The 23,049-nt window shown below is 34.7% G+C and overlaps 3 protein-coding genes and 2 long non-coding RNA genes across 6 annotated transcripts; 3 read left to right on the top strand and 2 right to left on the bottom strand.

The window, feature by feature from the left end:
- The first annotated feature begins 4,757 nt into the window (after window positions 1-4,757).
- On the top strand, window positions 4,758-18,322 carry LOC121249085. Its single transcript, XM_041147747.1, has 2 exons — window positions 4,758-5,409; window positions 18,291-18,322. Exons 1-2 carry the CDS (start codon window positions 4,974-4,976, stop codon window positions 18,302-18,304), a joined length of 450 nt encoding a protein of 149 aa, XP_041003681.1. The 5' UTR covers window positions 4,758-4,973; the 3' UTR covers window positions 18,305-18,322.
- Window positions 5,882-9,649, top strand: LOC121249065 (probable disease resistance protein At5g66900). The gene is made up of 5 exons (XM_041147726.1): window positions 5,882-6,657; window positions 6,969-7,372; window positions 7,475-7,833; window positions 8,190-8,404; window positions 8,516-9,649. The coding sequence occupies exons 1-5, from the start codon at window positions 6,066-6,068 to the stop codon at window positions 9,355-9,357; spliced, it is 2,412 nt and encodes an 803-aa protein (XP_041003660.1). The 5' UTR covers window positions 5,882-6,065; the 3' UTR covers window positions 9,358-9,649.
- Window positions 14,021-21,781, bottom strand: LOC121249077 (serine/threonine-protein kinase SRK2I-like). Its single transcript, XM_041147738.1, has 9 exons — window positions 21,230-21,781; window positions 17,052-17,126; window positions 16,863-16,964; window positions 16,722-16,775; window positions 16,500-16,592; window positions 16,042-16,134; window positions 15,589-15,693; window positions 15,398-15,496; window positions 14,021-14,589 (listed from the first exon to the last, which is right to left on the bottom strand). The coding sequence occupies exons 1-9, from the start codon at window positions 21,404-21,406 to the stop codon at window positions 14,287-14,289; spliced, it is 1,101 nt and encodes a 366-aa protein (XP_041003672.1). The 5' UTR covers window positions 21,407-21,781; the 3' UTR covers window positions 14,021-14,286.
- Window positions 17,482-17,786, top strand: LOC121249100. Its single transcript, XR_005937592.1, has 2 exons — window positions 17,482-17,617; window positions 17,685-17,786. It is a non-coding gene; the product is annotated as an uncharacterized LOC121249100 (long non-coding RNA).
- On the bottom strand, window positions 18,715-20,614 carry LOC121249092. 2 transcript variants are annotated; one of them, XR_005937591.1, is made up of 2 exons: window positions 19,872-20,614; window positions 18,715-19,680 (listed from the first exon to the last, which is right to left on the bottom strand). It is a non-coding gene; the product is annotated as an uncharacterized LOC121249092 (long non-coding RNA). The 2 variants fall into 2 exon arrangements; XR_005937589.1 differs by having other exon boundaries at window positions 18,715-19,677.
- Window positions 21,782-23,049: the final 1,268 nt, after the last annotated feature.

Raw genomic sequence — 23,049 nt, 5'->3', positions numbered from 1 at the left:
GCAACAAATTATATGCATTCTACGAACAAAAAAGATCCAACTTCTCAAATAAAATCAAGAAGAAGAAGATCCAAGTAAAAATGTTTTCTAACTGCTTGGCAATTATATTATGAAGATATGCTTTTTAACTTGATTTTTTTACTACACAAACCAAAACATGGCTTCTTCACGTGTGCATGAACAGTATACACTCATTGGCGAAAAATTGATGTTGCAACTTGAATTTAGCATGCCACTTTAAAGTCTTGGTTCTAGTTCAAATTTTGTCACATCATAAAACAGAAAGTCACATATACCAAACCTGAACATTTATTTCCCAGTCACAAGAAACAATCCTACCTTACATGGACTTTGGTATACCAGCATGTTTCAATGGCAGGGTTGTGTCTAGAGTTAGGGTCCATCTGCCCTCCAAAGTCCATGTACTTGGGTGCAGGAAAAGGCTAAATTTCAAACTTTTCCGAGTTACTTATTCAAACATAGCCCAGTGTGAAACAAAACATCAGCCTAGTGGCCTCCCTGGTCATTTTCATGTACCAAAGGAGCACACTATCTAATTTTCTGTTGCAACCTCTACAGACAAAGGACCATGTTGAAAACATGTGCTTGGCACTGGTCAAGCAAGCATAATCTTCAATATATCTATGATACACATAACCATGTTGTACAGGCTGCTGCGATCAACCCATTTAACTTATATTCATAGAGCCCAAAAACACAAAGCTCCAAACTGAAGACAAACTAAGCATGCCATGTAAAAGCAAATAATAGTCCAAAACAATTAACAGGTTAAAGTGAAAAAAAACAGAGATACAGATGTCTACCATCAGTATCTTACCCATGGTATCAATTTTTTTGGCTCTGGACTCCACCCATGGTATTGTCCTTCGTACATATTTAATTTATCCTGTAAAAAATGAATGTACTCGATAACCTGCAAATAAATATGAAAAATTATCAATTATGAGTCATTAGAACTAATGTCCAAATCATTAAAAAAGAACATCGTCATTAGGCATACCTCCAACAAGAACGAAGCCTTGTCTCGTTTTTTATCATTCTGCGGTGTGATATCTCTCAAAATCTGAAATCTGCCTCAACAATAAAATTTTCAGGTGAACAAACACTTACCAAAAAGGTTATTAACTACGAGAAAAGATTAACATGGCAAAAGAATACGAAAAAACATTAAAAACGACAATCACTATTCACACAAAAGCAACATGAACTGGGGGGAAAATACCAAAGAGGAATTGAAGCAAAAGATGACACTAACATTAGAAAGCTAAAGAAAAAGATTCAGACATCAAATAAACCCAAGGTATCAAATGTGATGCCTTTGCCATCTAGTTAAAAAGCTCAAATTGGACATCCAGTGGAGTAGAATGCACTACCCAAGAAATTGGGATAGAATATGCATAGACAAAAAAAGTTTCTTTTATGTTCATTTTAAAATCCCACTAACAATAAATGAATACCTTATACACTGGGTGCCACTTAGACGAGCAATTAGTTCATAGACGATTATCCTTAAATAGAAAATTAAGAACATTTTCCCCTGGCAATGAATGTGAATACATAGTTTAAGCAAAATTTAATTCCAACAAATAGAGAAATCATTTTCCATCAGAATTTTTCTCTTTATAAGCATGCCCATATCAAAACACTCTTCTACAAGAAATCAATCGCAGGGGAGTGGAAAGATTACCGTAAATGTGGGTTGATTGAAGTAGGAACGACGATACGACAATGGTCCGAATTGGGCTGTGATGGGGTTAGCCGAGATGGAAATCGACGGTGGCGATTAACATGGCACCGTCGAGCTTCGGCCGCCCATCCTCTGTGCGAAACTCTTCCTCCGTCGCTCAATCTTCTTCCGCCACCCATCCTCCATGCGAGCTTCGGCCGCCCATCCTCTGTGCGAAACTCTTCCTCCGTCACCCAATCTTCTTCCGCCGCCCATCCTCCGTGCGAGCTTCGGCAACCTCCACCTAGGCTTCGAAAATAGCCTCTTCCACTGTCCCTCTCACCCAGCCCCGGCTTCGCCCACCCATCGCACGAACAAAGGCCATACGAGCACCCGTCGGACAAAAATAACCACCCATCGCACGAGCATGAACGCACGGCATCCTCACACCTTCATGGCACAAATCACACCTTCACACGGCACAGATGCACCTTCGCACGACATCACACAGCACAAATCGCACCATCGCACGGCACAAGACCTTCGCACCGCACCATTGGACCAGCGCACAGCAACGCACGACACCATTGCATGAGCACCATCTCATGTAGGTTTCCTGGTCCTTGCGGCTCAAAAGCTCAGCCCCAGCACCAGCAGCAACATGCGAGGATACACAGAAATGAAAGAGAAAGATGGTGCTAAGAGAGAAAATAGATCTAAAACGAAAAGAAACAAAGATCTGGGACTGAGCTTTTGAGCCGTAAGGACCAGGAAATAAAATCTGGGACCAAGAGATAGGGTCTGGTTTCTAGGGAAAGGCCAAAGCTGCAGTACTAATTTAATAGGGATTTGACGGAAAGTAAACGGAAAACAAGAAATTTTGTTTCATACCGTTTCATAGTCACTTATATAACAGTAATAGATAGATATATATATATATATATATATTATTATGACTGTTAGGTACTTAATTATATGAGAAATATTTTAATAAAATAAATTTAATATATACTTCTAGATGTGCTTTAAATTTCATTTATATTATGGCTTAGATAATTATATTATCGCATTTATTTTGACATGTCGATCAAATCATGGATCAGTAGTATTTATTATCATGAAATATATATATATACACACACGCCAGGCTAGCTAGCTAGCTATGGATTATTATCTCCATCGTAAACAATTAAAGTCTTAAGTGATAAATCGAGAATTTTTAAAGTGTATTTAAATGTTAAAATGAGTTAAATTGAATTGAATTGAGTTGAGATGATAAAATATTATTAAAATATTATTTTTTAATATTATTATTATTTTAAAATTTAAAAAAATTAAATTATTTATTAAATTTTATGTTAAAATTTAAAAAAATTATAATAATAAATTAAAATAAATTAAGAGTTGTTAAAGATTAAAAAAGCCTTCAAGATACGTTAGTACTTCATGTTCTTATTCAGTTGGATGGGGCCGGGCGGGTCAAATCAAGATCAACTGCACTTAAAGATCACTAGATTCAAAATATCGATCGGACTGCACAAAGGGTGGTCCTTAATTAGTTGTCAGACGATCCAAAACTTTTATTTAGGGACATTAATGCAAAAGAGTACTCAGACATCGCTCAAGCATTGGTGGTCGGCTAGCTTTTTAAGCGGTAAAGTTTAAGAACTTGGGAAACGTCACCCCTCGCATGGCATGAGATCTACCTCCATTCCCAATTGCATAGAAAAACGTTCGATCACTTTATATTTAAATCCATTCCAAACAGCTTAGAACGGCATGATTAGTCGATCACTCATCTAGTTTTTTAATATTAGAGAGAAGTTTTTATAACATTACATATTTTATACTTACTGTATAATTATTTTTAGTTAATTATTCTTAATATTTATTTAAAAAAATATATAGTCTAGATGATATCACATCATATATATAAAATAAATATTTTTAATAATAATTTCTACTTATATTTATTCTTTTACCGTTACCCTTAATTCCTTTCCGAGATCCAAGAGGCAAGTGCAGCATAAATTGGTTTCAATCAGCTGATCTTGGCATAGTCAAGTATAGTACTACGTCTTTCTATTCCTAGGTTTCAAGAATATTAGATACAATTCTTCACCTCTAAATCTTTTCCACGAAGAAAATATATTTAAGCGTCCAATATTCTTGTTTATCTAGACTTCAACTAGCTTATACTCGAAATGAAAATGAGAGAAAATAGAAAAATAAAATCCCATGTAGAATCTTTCAAAAGAAAATATAAATCTTAATTAGAAAAAATTGATTAACTCAATAACAAAACCATAAAAAGTAACAAATAAATCTTATGTAATTGGTCATCTCTCTAATTGATTTAACAATTTCTCTCTTTTTTTTCAAAACTCGACTTTTATTGAACTTTTCTTGTTTTATGATTTTTTTTTTTAATTTTTTTTTTAATCTTTTGGCTCACAACCATGCCCTTTATGATTATGTTTCTAACTACATATCTTGATATTGGGATTTCTTTTTTAAAAAATTCTATTATGCTTGAGTTTACTTTATGATGACAAAGCTTTTACTCCTGTCCATCTGATCTTTTGATTTCTAGTATTGCTAGTGAGACATAAGTCATCCAAATTCTCATCCTATTTTTACATTAGAATTATTTCACATACTCTCTTTTTGAAGGTATACTCACTTTTTATCATTATTAGTTTATAAATAGCAAAATCTGCTTTTCGAGTATTCATAAAATTAAAGATTTTTGGAGTCCAATTTGTTTCCCATATACTTACATTGTTTATTTAAAATAATGATTATAATTACTTCTAAGAATCTAAAGCAAGTCTGTAAAACCAAATTTAATAAAATTCTCTCTAAATTAGTAATTTCCCAATAAAGATTAAATGAGCTATCAATTGAAAATGTGGTATAAAGTCTTAATTAGTAATTTTTTTTTTTGCAAAACGATAAAAAAAAATTTAAATAAAAATATAATATAAAAACTAAAGTTAAAATAATTTTATAGAATTTTATTTTATAAATATAAATAAAAAATAAAAAAATATGCCTTAAAAGTTTTCGCCTTATGCCCAACAAGCTATTGAGCCGGCCTTGCCGGCATGTTTCGAGTATCGGACTTATATAGTTTACTCTTGTTTTCGATTGTTCTAGGAACCATATCGGATACAAAATCTTGGTTCCTTTCATTTTTTTGGGGAAGTAATCGAGGATTAATTGTTCGTTTTCTTTTCCTGAACAGGACTGGAATATATCTTCTGTTATTTGGCGAAACGAAGCCATGAAAGTTGGAGATGCCGCTGCGGGAGCAGCGTTGGGAGAGATATTTAATGGTTCGTGTAAAGTAATTACGCATGTAACAAAAAGAACCATTCAGTTCCAATCCTATTTGGAAAGCCTCAAATCTACGCTGTCTAGACTAGAGGTATTGGTCGAAGATATTCGACAGTCACATGAAGAGTTAGCTCGTTCCCCGGGAGGAGAAATAAAGGGATTGGTCGAGTTGGTGAAGAAGGGAGAGAAGCTTGTAAATGAGTGCTCGAAGCTCAAGTGGTGGAAACAGAGCATCAGATTCGCTTACGCGGACAAACTCCGGAACCTGGACAAGGAACTTCTGGTGTTCTTTCAGAGGGACATCATGGCTCGGATTATGAGGGATTTGTCGGAGACTATGAAGTTGGTGATTGAAATTCGTGAGAGAGTGAATCCTACCGAGAGGAGTACTATTGATCATGGCGAAGGGGAAGGATCCGCCTTCCATGGAGATCATGAAGAAGATATTGCAGCTACTGCTGAGCCGGAAGGATGATCTTGATCTCGTGTCCATGCTTGTAGCGACGGATCGAGGATGCCGGATGACCACGTTTGTGAAAAAAATATGATTTCTTCAGGACGAGGAAACCAACCGATCGCAATGTTTATCTTGATTTTAGATCTTTTAAGTGAAGGGAATTTAATATACGAGAGTTGTTAATTCACAGATTGAAATAGTTTATATATAATTTATTTTATATAATCTCTTTAAATAAAATATTTTTCTTAATATATCAAGTCAGCAATTAAAAAATATTTCTTTAATTTTATACATGAATAACGCTAAATACAGTCGCGAGCAAGTCTCGCGCATCGGTGCGTACGTAGGACTGATAGTCTGATAGTAGTAGTACGCTGTATGGGACAGAGTGAGGGCCCTTCTCACCTCCTACAAGTCACCCAGCGGACGAAGTCAATGGGTTGATACTCGGATTCCTCCGAGCTTTTGGACTAGTCGAGTTTTTGTTCACTTTTGTTTCTTAGATATTTGATACAAAATCTTTTCTTCCTATTAGTTTCGCGTATTATTGGAGCTTTGGGTTTGTAGCGAAGGAAAGAAATGGAAAATATGGTCTTGGGTGCTCCTTTTGGAAGAGTATTTTCGGAATTGTATGAGACAGTGAAGGATGTGGTGATCAAAAACCTTGAGTTCGATGCTATTCTCGATCGCCTCAAATTCACGCTAGATTTATTAGAGCCTTTGATCAAAGACATACAAAGGGCAAATAGAGAATTGGATCGCCCAGAAGAGGAAATTCCGAGAGGCTTGATTGAAAAGATGAAGAAAGGCGCTTCTCAAGTTAAGGAGTACTCGAAGCTCCCGCGGTGGAAATTCATCTCGAGATTCATGTACGCGAACGAACTTTGCAAGTTGGAAAAGGACCTCATTAGGTTCTTTCAGCTTGAGGCGCAAGCAATGAATTGGAGAAATGTGTTGCAGATTTTGTTGGGGATGAAAATCAATCGTGGTTGGTCCTCCTGCACGGTTCCTGGACACCAAGAGGACTTCATCGTTGGGTTCGAGTTGCCTTTGAAGGAGTTGAAAATGCATCTGCTCAAGGAGGAGCTGAATATGCTTGTGTTGACTGGTCCCCCAGGATGCGGGAAGAGCACTTTGGTGAAAATGCTACATCACGATAAGCAAATTAAAGGTATCTTCCTTCCTCAAATCTTTTTCATTTCTGTGAAATTTGACACATAAACCAATGATCTGTCTCACTGCCCTTGCTAATTTGGGTTCATTCATTACATGATTGGTGGCATTTGTCTCAGAAGATTTCTCTTTTAATTTGATCTTCTTAACTGATCTTTTTCTGGGATTGGGTTTTGGAGTTCCGTTCCTATCTTCATGTTATGCATAATTGAGAGATGTTTAGTCTACAGAAATATTTTACAAAAATGAGTTCACAAACCGAGGGTTTTCGATGATAGCTTTGTAACTGCATCTTATTTGTATATACAGGCATATATAAGGACATTTGTTTTGTCCCCATTTCAAGGAATCCAAACCTGCAGGTTATTGTAGAAAAACTATTCCGTCATAAGGCCATGAATCAAGTGCCTGAGTTTGTAAGTGATGAAGATGCAATCGACCAGCTAGAGCAACTGCTGAATCAGATTAATGATCATGTACTGTTGATCCTGGATGATGCCTGGTCTGGATCAGAATCCCTTCTTGAGAAGTTTATTAAGATTTCAAAGATGTCAAATTGCAAGATTCTATTGACTTCGAGAACTGCTTTTAAAAGATTTGACTTTACCTACGAATTGAAAAAATTAAGTCCTGAAGATGCAATGAAACTTTTTTTACACTCAGCAAACTTGATAGAGAACAGTTCTCAAATTCCAGAGAAAGTTATCAAAAAGGTACATTTAAGCTTGCTTGGATAGCTAGGACATTGCGCCAATATGCGTTACGTCCTCAACCTTCAAACAAGAACTGATTTGTTTAGTGGCCTTGGATTGCAGATTGTGACAAGCTGTGGGGGGTTCCCACTGGCACTTGAAGTGGTCGGGAGATCACTCCGAGGGCGGTCTGCTTCAGTCTGGCTCAGTAGAGAGACGAAATGGTCTAGTGATCCTATTGTCGATTCTGAAGAGGAACGTTTGTTTGATTGTCTCGGGCAAAGCTTAGATTTCAAAGACAATGAGATCATCATCCAGAAATGTTTCATGGACCTTGGATTGTTTCCTGAGGACCAAAAGATCCCCGTTGCAGCCCTGATTGATATGTGGTCAGAATTATACGATCTAGGTCCAGATGTCCGTGCCATCAAAACACTAGATGACATCGCCATCCGGAATCTGGTTAGTCTTTTGGCCATAAGGTATGATCTGGCTTTTTCTTTGTAACTCAATATTCTTTCAAGGCCGATATCTTCACGTTTTTATAGCCAAATTACTTTTTTCATACTAGCCTATGCATCTCCCTGAAAGATATAAGAATAAAGGGAAAGTTTTACCAACTGGAACTAATGGGGATTTTCCACTATTCTCTTTACCTTTATGCAGTTTGTGTAATAGATGTTTGACAACTTGAGTTTGATTATCTTTAATCACAAATTCATAGTGCCACTTCTTTTATCACTTTGATTAGTCTTTCATTTCACTGGATGATCAAGGAAGTTATATTTTCTTTTGTGAAAACTGAAGAACTTCAAGCATTTATTTTCATAATTACCAGAAAAGATGCAAGCGAGGTTGGTCGCTACTGCAGTGAAGACTTCGTTCTACAACATGATGTTCTTAGAGAGCTAGCTATCCGTCAGAGTAGGCAGAAGCCAATAGAACAGAGAGAAAGACTGATTGAAGACATTACTGAAAACAATCTTCCCAAGTGGTGGGTAGAACAGGGGCAGCAATTACAACTCAGCGCCCAATCCCTTTCTATCTCAACTGGTAATTGGTTCGTCATTCTCAAGAGGAACTGTCACACACATACACACAAATTATGTCCTAAATAATAGTATTTAGCACCTAGTCACACCATCTTTTTTTCTTTTTTGTCAGATGAGAAGTTCTTATCAATGTGGAGTGAAATACTACCGCTTAAAGTCGAGGTTCTAGTTTTGAATTTTCGGACAAAGAACTACACCTTACCCGAGTTTGTGGCCAAAATGGATGGACTGAAGGTTCTAATTGTCACAAATTATGGATTCTCCTCAGCTGAATTAGGTAATTTTCAGCTACTTGGGTCTGTACCCAATCTGAAGAGAATCAGATTGGAGAAGGTTTCGATTCCCTCCCTTTGCAAAACCCCAGTAGAATTGAAGAGTTTGAAGAAAATATCCCTGTTTATGTGTCATATTGGTCAGGCTTTCGAGAATTGCAGTATCCAGACTTCAGATGCGATGCCAAATTTAACGGAGATAAACATTGACTATTGCAATGATCTGGTGGAATTGCCTGTTGGGCTCTGTGATATTGTCACCCTCCAAAAATTCAGCGTCAGCAACTGTCACAAGTTGTCTGCACTGCCAGAAGGGATTGGAAAGCTGGTGAAATTGGAAGTGCTAATGCTCCGGTCATGTACTGCTTTGTCGGAGTTGCCACAATCAATCAGAAGCCTCCATAACTTATACCTTCTTGACATATCCGACTGCCTAAGCATTATCAAGTTGCCCGTACAAATTGGCGAGTTGCGTAATTTGAAAGAGTTTCACATGAAAGGGTGCTTGAGATTGCACAATAGGCCGTTGCCACCATCAATTATGGATCTTGAGGAGCTGGAGCTTGTGACATGTGACGAAATTATCAAGGCCAAGTTTTGGGAGCCTATCAAGAAGGAATTTCTTACCAATCTAGAGATAAAGGTGCCTGAAAAAGATATCAACTTGAATTTTCTTCTCTGAGAATCGTTTCGTCTGGGATACTGTAGAGCACTTGTAGATGGATTGAAGTTGTGACGGCAATTGGGTTTGAGTAATATTTTAGTGGAATCGGATTCAGGTGTTGTGTTGGATGGTTCTTGTCGGGAGTTTGCAGATTTTGGTATTTATGGGAGTTTTGGAAGGAAGCTTAGGAGCTCATCTACTCGCATAATGCTCAGGTTCGTTATGTCTTTCGAGAAGAGAATATGGTCGCAGATTTTTTGGCAAAAGAAGGTTATGGGGGGTTTCTTTGGATTTTATTGGGGATTGTTAGATTGGGGCTTATCTAATATCCGGTCAAGATAGAATTTTTATTGGATTTGTACAAAATAGTTTTGGATCTTTATTTCTTTTGATATCTGGGTTTGGTTTATATATAACTCTGGATTGTTATCACGATTTTTCTATGTCATAAATGAGGATTTGTAATAAAATTTGGGTTAAAAAAATAAATAAAATATATAATTAATTAAAAAAAAGTGTACTTGAGTATAATATTAACTTCGTTCTTTGTTTCCTTTTCCTGTTCATCTGAGAGTGCATTGTTTCATAAACATGAGCCCCCCTGAAGCTGAAAGTGTATTACTACACCGAAAAAAACAAACGACAAGTTTGAGATTTACATCGTACATATCATGTTGTATGCAATTCCTTTTTAAGTCATTGTTGCATTGATATAAATTATAATTATATGAGGGGGTATGCGTCCTAAAACTGAACTCCTTATAGGGTATATTGTAGAAAATAATAATTTAAAAAGGTGAGTAATAGATATAACAAATTGGATATGAGCCATGTTACTTGCTAGCGAAGATTTGAAGAAACCCCGGGTTAGCATCCCGTCTAAACGGTGGAAATGTCTCGTTTGGTTACATGAGATGAGAAATCTGTAAATAATAGTGAAATAATTTATTAATAGTAATAAAATAATTTGAGTTAAGATATTTTATGGAATTCTAATAAATGAGTAAGAAAAAATTGAATAAAAATATTATAAAATTAAAATATTGTTATAATAAAAAAATTTAATATTATTTTTATTTTGAAATTTTAAAAAGTTGAATTGCTTTTTGTATTTTATTTAAAAATTTAGAAAAATTATAATTATTATATGAAAAATTTAAAATTAAAAAATATTTATATTTGAATGGTGTTTGCATATTGAAATGAGATGATTTGTGATTGTGGTTTGAGGCAAATAAAAAAAAGGCAATCCAATTTTTTGTTTTGGTATTGCCGACAATGAAGGAAAGTCAGAACATAGTTAACTAGAATTATAATATTAGAGCAACCGTGGCAATAGTTTTTCATAGAACTATATGAAAGCATTCTATGTATGTTTCGATTAGAGACATTTTCAGCTATAACATGATAATGTTTTGTCTTGATTGTTAGCTTCTCAACTTCTTTCCAAACATACAAAACTTTCGATCTCAACATATTAACAACACGTTAATTTAAAATGGGGGCCTACACTTTCATAAATATCATTCAAAATATATTATTTTAAATCGGGATCTACGTTTTCACAAAAACTTATAAAACTTTCAACTCAACTTTATTTTTTTTATTGTTCATAAAAATCTTCTCAACTATTAACATCCAAGCAATACCTTAAGATATAACATTAACATGACTATTGAAGATGTGTCAAGTTTTTAAAAGTGAATGAGTGTATATGAAGATGCCGTTTATGGAGCTCGACATTGCCGTTTTCATTATATTTATATTTCAGTAATGACACTTTTGTAAATAGGTTAATGGCACTTTTGTAATATTTGATTGATGGCAAACTTGTAAATATGTATTTGTATATAAGGCAAGTGGCTTTCGTGAATCATCGAGAGCGCAAGTCACTTTACCAAATTGAAGCTGCAATCCTGGGAGAGAAACAGAATGGGTTTTCAAACCCTAGTCTTACCAAGATCAAATTGGAGCTTGAGGAGATGATCAAATGTGTTTTATAGTATGGGTTTGTTAGAGGATAACACGAGGAAGCCAATACATATTTTGTGCAGTGATCAACAGTTGTAAGTGATTGTAAACTCAAATTTTGATGCATTCTTCAATAATAAAAACTCATAGACTGTTCCTGCCATGGAGGTAGACTATTAGAATCAAACCACGTAATTTATTGTGTTGACTTCGCATTTCTTTTATTATTCTTGCTTTTATTTTGATCTTCCATAAGTATATACTGTGATTTCGGGTTTCTAAGGTTTTTAAAATAGAAAACTAAATCGATCACGTTAATCATATATTTTCTAGGTATTTTGGTTGTTTGTTATTCAATATTAATTACATATTACAACCAGTTACGTTAATTTGATTGATTACTTATTTGTGAGAGGTCTGAAAATATAACAATAACAATATTTAAGATGAAAAAAAAAATCTTGCAAGTGTTACACATGCATATAATGTTGTTTATAACCAGAATTGCTATTCATTGTTTCATCGTGTTAAAATCAAGATTTCAAAGTTTTTCTCCTTGAGTTGAGGAAGATAGTGAATGGGGGAAAGGAGCTCGTAGAAATGCTCGAATCTCAAGTGGTGGAAACAGGCGTGAGATTCGTTTATGCGGAAAAACTCTTGAAGCTGGACAAGGGCCTTCTCGTGTTCTTTCAGAGAGACATGGGCACGGATTATGAGTGATACGTCGGAGACTTTGAAATTGGTGAAGGAAATTGACGACAGAGTGAAAGTTAACGAGATGGGTGGTCATGGCGAAGAAGGGGATGAACCTGTGTCCCCTGGAGGTGAAGATAATGGCAGCTGCTGATGAGGTGGTGCTCCTACTTGTATTGACCAGTGTTTTAAATTTTGTACCATACCGGCAGTCCGGCCGGTACAGGTACTATACCCGTTTCGTACCGGCCGATATTTCGGCCTGTGTTTTTTTTTTTTTTTCATTTTTTCAAACTACAAGCATATTTTTTAACCCCCAATTCAGACTAGACTATTTATAATTTATATATATATGTATTTATATATAATTTATTTATATATAGACTATTATTTTGAAATATAATTTTTATATATATTTATTTATATATCGACTATCCTGAAACGTTATCCCGAAACGCTATCTCGAAACGGTACTGATACTGAAATATTTCGTTCCAGTGCCTTGACCGATACGGCGTCCGGTACGGTATTCAAAGCATTGGTATTGACAGCACCCGAATCGAGGATACCGTAAGACTACCTCTATGAAAATGATGACAAAGAAACTGAAGATTTATAGGTTCTATTTGCTCGAAGTAGTTCAGTATTTAGTAAATAATAATAAAATAGTTTGTGAAAAATATTTTGTTAGGTATTGAGAAATAAGAAGAAAAAAATTAAATAAAAATATTATAAAATTAAAAGAAATTATTTGAATATAATTTTTTAATATTAATTTTGTATTGAAGTTTGTAAAATTGTATTGATTTTTATGTTTTGTTTTGAAATTTGTAAAAGTTGTATTGATTTTTATGTTTAAATAATAATTAGATAAAAAAATTAAAAATTCAAATTTAAAAAGTATTTTATTTTTTAGTGATACCTGAGAATGGAATTTTGATAATTTCATGTCACATCTTTGTATCCATATGTCGTCTTTTAGGAATAGAAATTTTTCATTTATATATGAATTTTAGTTTTAGAAAAGAAATCTGAATGTGATTTAGATGATGCTTAGAAAATGAGATGAGATGAAAAATCTGAGAAATGTTTGAGTTATGATATGGAGCTTTGAAAAATGAGAGAAAAAATTGAATAAAAATATTATAAAGTTAAAATATTGTTAGAATATAATGTTTTAATATTATATTTGTTTTTAAATTTGAAAATTTTGAATTATTTTTTTTATTTTGTTTGAAAGTTTAAAAAAGTTGTAATGATTAGTTTAAAAGTGTTTATATTTGAGTGACGTTTTTTAAGAAAATAAGAATGAATTAGATGAGATGAGATTGTGTGAGCAGATGCGGCTATCGATTATTGGATTTTGAGCAGTACGAAACCTATGATATGGAATTAGTAGCAAGTCATGTGCTTAATTTAGGCCTTGTTTGGATTTCATCTAATCCTTATAATTTTTTTAAATTTCTATGTAAAATACAATAAATAATTCTACTTTTTCAAATCTCAAAACAAAAATAATATATAATATTTTATTCAATTTTTATCTCATCTCAACTCACCATTTAAACCTCCCCTACAGATATAGATCTCTTCGACAAATAATCGAAGATAAATATTAGAGAGGTGCACATATACTTCACCTTTATCGGTGTTGTATCTCACTTGATTGATTTATTACCAACTTGATCAAAGTTGTATTTCTTGATTATCTATAGAAAGGACAGAAAGGGATCATATTTTTACGTAATTCATGACACAAAAAAGTTCGTATCAAAGCATTCCAAGTTTTTATACTTTTGTGTAAAAAAAATAAAATAAAATAAGGGAATATATTATTAAGTCAGCAACAAATCTGGAAATTTCTTCCTCTGATTTTATTTGTCCCAATTGCAGGGGAGAGAACCAGAGCACGAGAAAAGGCACCCAGATCAGGAGGATCATTGCAAGGCTCAAGGTGAGCCTTTTTCCCTCGTGAGTAATTATACAAGAAATGAAAATACCCAAACAGCCAAATCCGAATGGAAATTGTGCGGGAACTACATTCATCTACTCAAAGCCAAAACACAACGAAAAATATAAAGCATAATGTGAAAATAAGAAACAAACAAGAGTTCAACGGGTAGGAGAGGAGGATTAGATTTTACAACATCATCCAGTCCAATAATATTATGTACTTCAAGGGACATTAATTTCCTAGCACTACTGAGTACTAACACTATGTTGCGGACCGAGGAATCGGACTCCAAGTGCGTGCTGTCTCTACCAAGCTCACAGCACTTGAGTTCACAGTGCGTAGACTATCTCCCCACTGCTGTCGATATCAAGCTCAGAGTCGGACCCCGAGTCAGACCCCAGATAAACCATGTCATCATCCAGATCCGGGTTGTCTATCAAATACTGGTCGAGGTTACGAGTCCCAACTGCAGGTACGGTTGCTTCAGCAATTAAATGCATGATCACATCAATGCTCTGCATCGGTTGGTCGGCTTCTTGAAATTGGTTGCCCATCGTCCTTTCATCCATCAAGTCTGCGGGGAGATTCTTCAAAAACCACTCATGGTTCTTGATTTCAGTAATGGTGATCCTCTGTTGCATTTAGGTTGTCATAAGCATCAGCCTTAATGTGCAAGTTAAATCCATACTTTTTTACTCTTAACAATGTCCCAAACCAACAAGTAGCATTCAACTTTCTATAACACCGAACCCAGATGGTGATATTTTCTAATTACAATGAGAAAATCCGGCATGTCCAAAAGCTTAAGTTGATAGTAAGTGGGCAAAAACATTCCTACTTATACATTTTAAAGCTAGCACCTGCTCAAAAAACACAAAAAGAAAAAACATGCTAAAATAAACCTAAAAGGTGACTGAACTCCAATTCCGTTTTCATAAAAATTTCAGGTTTCATCAAGAATGGGTACTACTTGCCACTAGGATTCAAACACCAAAAGTTCAATTACACGAACAGACAATGTGTTAAAAGACACCACCACTTTTGGGGTTGGGGTTGGGGAGGAGGGAACAAAGTTTCCTTCTGAAATTGGATGTTCATAAATGATTCTAGAGTCAAATTGTCAGTTTTGGCTTTCTGCACGGTAATTTGAAGAGTGTATACAATCAAGCAATTAGCAAGGCCGAGAAAAAGGAAGTCGAAAAAACAAGAGACAAATAATCATGTACGGGTCTAGAACAGAAATCTATCAACAAAAGCGTGTTCCATATAGGAATGGAAAAATGTATAACCACATTTTGAAATTTCTGACATTTATAGGCACCCAAGCAGAGTAAGGAAAAATGTATAACCACATTTCTCAAGCTGTTTCTTAGAACAGGAAATACCAATGCACTTGTAGGAAAACAAAAATAGCATTCTGGGAAACAATAAATCACTAACCGCTACAGGATCTGAAACAAAAATTCTTGAGATGAGGTTGCGACACTCTAGAGATATTTGAACAGAGTCTGGAATGGAATACTGGAGACTTAGAACTCTCTGCATGGAAACAATAAAAACATGTTATGCATATAGGAATATACCTCAAGTCGTAGAAAGACATGAATTAATAACTAGGCCAACTGATATACTTGGATAGTCTTGCAGAAATCCTTTGGTTTATCAGGATCCTCAAAAGGATATGCTCCCACCAGCATCACGTATAAGGTCACCCCACATGACCATACATCGGCAATCTGATATTTTATGCAATACCAATGTCAAAACAGAAGCTCTTTAATTTGAGGATCGCATTGCAATATGAAAAAGAAATTAAACAGAGTAACTACATGTTTTTCAACTTAAGTAGAATCCAAATAGCATACACTGGGAAAAAGAACAGCAACAGAGAGTTTTTCAAGGAGGCTTCGAGTAAACAGCAACGGGAATAGTTTTTCTAAACAGCAACGGGAATAGTTTTTCTAAGTAAACATAATGTATCTAATCCACTTTAAGCTCCAATTCCAAACTTTGGGAAAAACAAGAATTCGCTAAGCTAATGCATTCAAGGAAGAAAGCAACTAATTAAATTAGACCCAATTTACCTTGCCATCATACTCTTTCCTTAGCAGTACTTCCGGAGCAATGTAAGCAGGAGTTCCCACAGTTGACTTTGGTTGTGAATGAAGCACAGAAGACTGATAAAAGCACCCATAATCAGAACCAGTGTGAAATGCATGTCATTAACAGGTTCAAAGATCTCAAAATAAAGAAAGTGTCTAAATATTTTGTATTACATATCCATATTTGAATGCTTCAGAAGTGAGTTTGGAATCAGAAATAATGTGGGTGTATCTGTTAACGTTATGTATTTACTTGTAATGAAAAGATATATAAAAACTTATTGACTTAAACTTCATCAAAATCATCTGATTCTAATAATGATGTTTTTTCATGAGAAACAAGAGCCTATCTGAAAATAGGTAGAGCATCTATAAGGAAGCCTCCCCCCACAAAACAAAACTCTCAACTCAATCCTTAAAAAGAAAAGTACAACCATTACCTTGGAATACCCAAAATCACATATCTTCAACCGAGGAGCTGGGCTTCCATCCAACAGAGTGTTTTCCAGTGTCAAGTCCCGGTGACATACTTGCTTCATCAAGAAACAGAATATTAAGTATCTTCACCATCAAGTTTCCATGCAGAAAAAAAACAAAAAACAAAAACAAAAAAAAAAACCAAAAAAAAAAAAGAAAAGAAGAAGAAGAAGAAGTTCCAATACCATTGCATGGCAGTAGCTAACTCCAGATATAAGTTGTTGAAAGAAAAAGCGTGCCTGCAGCACAAAATAATAATAAATCAGTGATCAAAAGAACTTCATTTGCCTAAAGAAATGGAATTAGAAAAATATTGTATAATGCACCTCATCCTCACTAAAACGTCCTGCACTGCATATTCGATCAAAAAGCTCTCCACCAGATGCATATTCCATAACAATTGCCAGATGAGTTGGGGTTAAAATCACCTATATCAATTTGTATGTACAAAAGTGATTAAGCTGTCATATCTTTTGCCAGCCAATTAAGCTCAAAAGTGTAAAAACTAAGCTAACCTCTTTAAACTGAACAATGTTGGGATGCCTCAGAGACCTGTGATTAATGATTTCTCTTCGAACATTTTCATCTATCTGAAACCAAAAAAAAAAAGTCCTATTGAAATCTATCCGAAACAAATAGTCCTACAATGAGAACGAGAGTTCATAAAATTTATCATCTCACAATCGATGTATCTTTCCATAAATATTAAATTAAGAAAATGGAAAAAGTTCAAATTAAACCCTCTCTACTTATATCCCCCAACCACTTCTTCAACACTATATTCAGGAATTAGGAAGGGAACAAGAGGAGAGGATAAGGGAAGGAGAGATAGGAGAGGGATCCCTTGATTCGACTATTAGTAAATAAACCCGCTTAATGCACTGAAAACGTTTAAGATGGCTGACCTGCTTGCTTGCTGGAAGGGTATCCAAGGTTGCCCCCAGGTGGCAGCAGCATGGAAGATGATACCATTGTGCAGTATGTGGTGTATTTGGTCGAAAAGGAATGCACGGTGCTTTGAAGATAGGGAGCGAACAATGGCGGAGCTTCAGAGTTTTTTTCTACACACTAAACTCCTATGGTTTTCAGCCATTGTTCTTAATGGAAACAATGTGCATGATTTTTTATCTTTAATTTAGCGCTTTTAGAATGTATTTAGGTGTTTTCTTCTGTATACTCCATGTGTACATGGGCTATGCCTATTTTTCATCCATATCAATGAAGCTTACTTCTTACTTTTAAAAATAAAAGTTTTTTCTACAAGTATAATAGTTTAAGATGGATAATTAGAAATACTACATGTAATCTTTTAAAATGTTCTAAAGATGTTTACAATGTTATAAATGTAGATAAAAAAGTTTGGCTAGAGCCTAGGTGACTAAGATGATAGACTTCCATCTTATTTTTGGTTTTATAATTTGGATGAATGTAAAATACTTACACTTTATCTATAACTATTTTGAGTTTATCTAGAAGTTATTAGGAAGTGTTTTAGATAAGTCAAAGAGTGTGAAAATCGAGTTCCAAGGGGTTTGTAATTATCCAAAGAAGAATTTGAATGGCAAACTGCAATTGCTGAGAAGATTTAGTGTCAGGTGTCAGCATCCCATCAGAAGAGTCACTCCCGACAGAGTCGCTCCGTCAGCAGAGTCCTACTGCAATTCAAACTACTTTTAGATTGTTTATTTAAGGGATCCTATTGGTTAGGATCTGTAGAGATTCAGTTCTGAATATTTTTTAGAACATTTTCCAGTACATATTTTGGTGAGGAAATTCCTGAGAGAATTTTCATATTGTCTCTCAAAGAGTGTAATCGTTGATCCAAGATTGAGATTGAGTGATCGTGATTCAACCACTAGAGTCCCAGGAGAAAAGCCAATATTTGAAGATCTTCAGAGGTTCTAGCTGCTACTACAGTAGAGACACGTTTGTCTGGTCAAGTAAGAATATCAATTAACAAAGGTTTTGTAATTAAAACTTGCTTGTAATTGATTTTCAAATAATAAAATTGACTTTTCTGAATTTGGCTGCCCTGTAGGGTTTTAATTTTAAAGAGTTCTTTAAAGGGTTTCCCTTCATTACCAATCTTGATGTTATGCAATTTATTTACTTTATGTTATTGCTTTATTATTAAATAATTGCATGGTTGACGACTAACCAATTTGTTAAGTGAATTGGTAGATCTTTGTGTTACGATACAGGGACATCTTGGTAATTTCAATAAATAAAAAACTGAGAAACCCATCACCAAGAATCTGTTTTTCTTGCAATATCATCAAGCAAATGGAGTTAGTCATGTCTCTATTTTCAAGTTATTTTTTTATAGCAGACTCAGACTTATATGTTGAACTGATGTATATTTTTTATGTCAAGTAAAGAACCCTATTAATAATCAGTTTAGCGTCAAGGATTTTCTTCATTTCTATTTTATGTATTGGACTTTTTTGGTCAGTTCGCTGTGCTGAACTCAGATAAGATGAAGTTAGTGATTTCTGAATTTTCTATTTTATCATAGCCTCACTAAAATATAATATAAAGAACTTGTCAGTGGACTATCGTTTTATATGTCTACTATCACTAAAATACCGGGTATAAATAATATTTTTATCAATACAAAAAAAAAGTCCACGGGAATAAGGGGCGATGCAATTCATATGTGATGAGACCTTCAAGCTTCCAAAATTTGTTAGTTATGAGAGGATGATGCAAATTCACAAGAACAAAGTTATATGCTTCCAAATTATATTTATTTATAGGTAAAATAAAGTTTTATCGAATCAAATAAATAAGTGTAGCCAAAGTACAAAAAGAAGTACACAAAAGAGAACACCTAGTTTTTTTTATAAGTTAAAAGAGAACACCTAGTTACTGGTAAGGAGTTAGAAATTGATAAAAGAAATTCATGGAAGCTGGCTCCATTGAATAATAGCAGATGCCGAAAGAAATAATGTGTGGAAAAAGGAATTTCTAAGCTCATCCAAGGAGCGCTCCCAACTGTCCATTCATTTCAAGTCAAATGCACCACATGAGACATAAAGGAATCATTCTCCAAGCACCAGCCATCAGGAGGTTGCCTTGAAAGCCTCTTCAATAAGCAAAAAGATCCACAACCTCCTAGGCATCACCCATGCAAGTCTAGTCCTGCTAAAAATTTCATCTCATACCCTTACAACCCCATAGTGAAGTAACAAATGATCTACAAGTTAACCATTTCTTTTACACGTAGAGCACCAATCCGTAACAACAAGCCCCTGCTTCCTCAAGCTGTCCATAGCAAGATTTTCCCAAGAGAGGCAATCTAAGCAAAAAAAGAGCAACTTTGGAAGGCACCTTACTCATCCATATGCACTTCCAAGGTAAAGGAATATGGTTCTGACATGAAAAAACCTTGTACAAAGATCAAACAGTGAACTTCTTAATCCCATAATGCATCCAAAGCATCTTGTTCACAACAACACTACCAATGCTGTTGAAAAAGTTGGAAACAGCACAAATTTCCCAGTCCTGAGAAGCTCAAGAAAACAAATATTCCACAGTAAAGAGCCACGAGAGCTGTCCAAAGGATCCAACACTGAAGCCTCCTAATAAGAGCAATCCAGAAAAAGGAAGTCAATACAGCCTTGATGGCCAAATTCGGTTAGTTGAAAATTCAATACCTCAGCTTTTGCTGGTTTGCAAAAAACCACCTCAGTTTTTCCAACTCGCAACATTTATACCTGAGATCTCAAAATTTTGCAATTAGCCACTTTCGCCATATCTTCCAAACCTATCCCCTCAGTCTCCCCTCATATCTTCTCACCTTCCTAAAAAACACATCCACACAGGATAGAAAAGATAATCACCATCCCCCTTCTCCTATCCCCTCCCTCCTTCCAAACCTATTCTTAGGATCAATAACAAAAAGAAAGACTGTTTAACCTGGATTAATTGATTCCCTCTAGTTTCAGTTACAATCGGAGCTTCTTGGAGGGGCCTTCTTCGATTAATAGATTCCCTCCTACTTCAGGTACAATCGGAGCTTCATTCAAGCAGTCAACAAGAAAAACCAAGATGTCCTTGGATTACTTGGATCTTGAAAGGTGCATGTTATACAATTCGGATCAAAGGTGAATTGTCATCTTCATTTATTGAATTTTGATTAGAAGAACTTCATTTTTTCTTTAAATTTGCGATGTGGAGTTCAAGATCTGTTTGGTGAATGTAATTCTGTCATCTTCATTTCTGTTGTTCATTGTCATCTTAATGCTCCATTTAAAGATTGTTTATGTTTTCATCTTCATTCTGCTTGGGGGAAATAATGCTTCTTTGATTGCTGAATCGTCATCATTATTTCTGTTGTTCAGTTTTTCCCAACTGCAACTCTACTCCTCCAACGAGCTTGGCGAGCGGAGCTGAAGTGAGCTAATTTTGGGGTCCAAAAACGAGATCAGAGCTCTGAATTCCAAATCAGAGTTGGAGCCCACCCCCACAATTTTTTTTAGAGAGGTGTTGGGTTATATTATCAGGTACAAGGTGATTTGGCGAACGTACACGACTAAACCCACCATAAATACACCAAATTAAAGAAAGTATACCAATTATGTCAATCGCCGAATTATGATTACGAAGTACAGACCAACGACCTAATTTTCATAAATAGAAGTTCAAATAGAAAATGAAGTAAAACACTAATTTATGAATATCCGAAACTGACCTTATCTCCCCGCTCGATGTACTTGACGGCGACGAGCTCCTTGGTTTGCTTGTCTCTCATCAGCCTGGCGACCCCGAAACTACCAGACCCGATATCTCGGACTAAATCGTATCGATCGCTATCGTGCATAATCGGCATGTCTGTACCCGGCCCGACTGCTATCACGGCCCGATCCATTTGTACTCTCCGGCTTTGACCTAATCAAACTTGATCACATTAGAGAGATGTAAAAACGGCTAGGGTTCGTTAAATCGTAATCGCTGCAGACAACTAAGGTCAGTTTGGAGAATCGGCCGTCGGAGGTCCGCGAACTCACTCGGGATGAGTCGGTAGTAGAAAAGGTCAAAACTCGGTCAAGGGCGTTTCGGTGAGGTTTGGAAAAGTGCTGTAGATTTTCGTGATCGGAGACGGAGTAATGATCGGAAATGACGTTGAATTTAAAGAATTTTGTCAGGGTGATGTAAATGATGTTGCAAAAAGAACGGTACAAAGTGAATGAGACAAGAAGCGGTGTCGGTACGTGACCAGACGGCGCCGTCTCAAGCTGAACAGCTGACTCTGTAGCTGTAGCTTTTGTAAATGACTATAATATCCCCGGTTTGGATACATATTGAGCTGTGCGGATTTAGATGGATCCGTCGCTCCATTTTAGATAGATTACTTTTCCCTTCGAAGAACCTCCAAAAGAGTACCTAATTAATAGAAGATTTCCTCTAGATTTTTTTAAATTGAGTAATGATACAAATAAGTCGCAGTATACGTAAGTATCGTATAATATTTTTAAAAAGAATTTAGCTATTATTAAAAAAATTAATTTTTTTTTTATATAAATCTCATATTTACTTATTTTTTTTAAAAAAAATTATCTGACACTTGCACATTTCGTGACTTCAAATATCATTTCTGTTTTAAAATTTTTGAGAAGTAAATTCTCAAATCTTTTAAAATTTTCAAAAACTTAACGAATTAATCACGAATCATAGAAAATGATCGTCGATTAATTTTAAAAAGGAAATTATATTTGTAATCGTGAAACGTACAAATGCTACGCAAAAAAAAAAAAAAATTAGATGCGAGATCTACATAAAAAGAAAATTATTTTTTTAATAGTATATCTCACTCTTTTTCAAAAAGATTATATAGTACTTATGTATTTCACGACTATACGTAACATTACTCAATTTAAAAATCTCAAATGAGAAGAAATAGACATTCAAAATAGACCCAACAATATTTATTACTCATTTAATATTAATCAAAATATTGCGGTACTACTGAATATGTCTGTTTTGCTCTCACTTTAGCTCGTCATATTCAAATAAGAACTTAAATTGATTTTGATCCATGAATCCTTATGAAACTAAGTTAGAATATGAATAAGAAATGTATTAAAAATAAACTAATAAAGAATAACACATAAATATATTAAGTTTAAATATTGATTTAATATACAAATAAAGAGTCATATTAGCGTGCCGCCCAACTTTAACCGCTAGACATGCCAGGGAGCACAAAATTATTTTTTTTATTTTTATCTTCTTTTATTTTTTACATTTTTTAATATTTTAAAAAAAATAAAAAAAATATATCAATACATTACAAATTATTTTCTTTATTATTAAGTAAAAAAAATTTTTAAAAAAAATAAATACATGGTTAGTTAAAATGAGGGAGTAAACGCAGGCAGCATACTAACATTTTCCAAAAATAAAACTAACATCCATTCAGTGTCAACAATATATATATATATAAGGGAATAATACAAAATTGTTCTTTCTTAATATATTTTAAATCTTAATATATTTTAAATTCCAACTCAA

Source organism: Juglans microcarpa x Juglans regia, chromosome 1D (genome assembly GCF_004785595.1).
Source record: "Juglans microcarpa x Juglans regia isolate MS1-56 chromosome 1D, Jm3101_v1.0, whole genome shotgun sequence".
Lineage (NCBI taxonomy): Eukaryota > Viridiplantae > Streptophyta > Magnoliopsida > Fagales > Juglandaceae > Juglans > Juglans microcarpa x Juglans regia.
This window is presented reverse-complemented; position numbering and strand designations above follow the sequence as displayed.

Bases quoted from the DNA above. Each gene is read 5' to 3' on its own strand.
- LOC121249085 (XM_041147747.1), top strand. From the start codon at position 4,974: ATGAAAGTTGGAGATGCCGCTGCGGGAGCAGCGTTGGGAGAGATATTT.
- LOC121249065 (XM_041147726.1), top strand. From the start codon at position 6,066: ATGGAAAATATGGTCTTGGGTGCTCCTTTTGGAAGAGTATTTTCGGAA. The intron at 6,658-6,968 runs GTATCTTCCTTC...TTGTATATACAG, and splicing joins TCACGATAAGCAAATTAAAG to GCATATATAAGGACATTTGT. The intron at 8,405-8,515 runs GTAATTGGTTCG...CTTTTTTGTCAG, and splicing joins ATCCCTTTCTATCTCAACTG to ATGAGAAGTTCTTATCAATG.
- LOC121249077 (XM_041147738.1), bottom strand. From the start codon at position 21,406: ATGGATCGGGCCGTGATAGCAGTCGGGCCGGGTACAGACATGCCGATT. The intron at 17,127-21,229 runs GTCAGTTTCGGA...TTTTGGTTTCAG, and splicing joins ACATCGAGCGGGGAGATAAG to ATAGATGAAAATGTTCGAAG. The intron at 15,497-15,588 runs GTATATCAGTTG...GTTTCCATGCAG, and splicing joins ATTTCTGCAAGACTATCCAA to AGAGTTCTAAGTCTCCAGTA.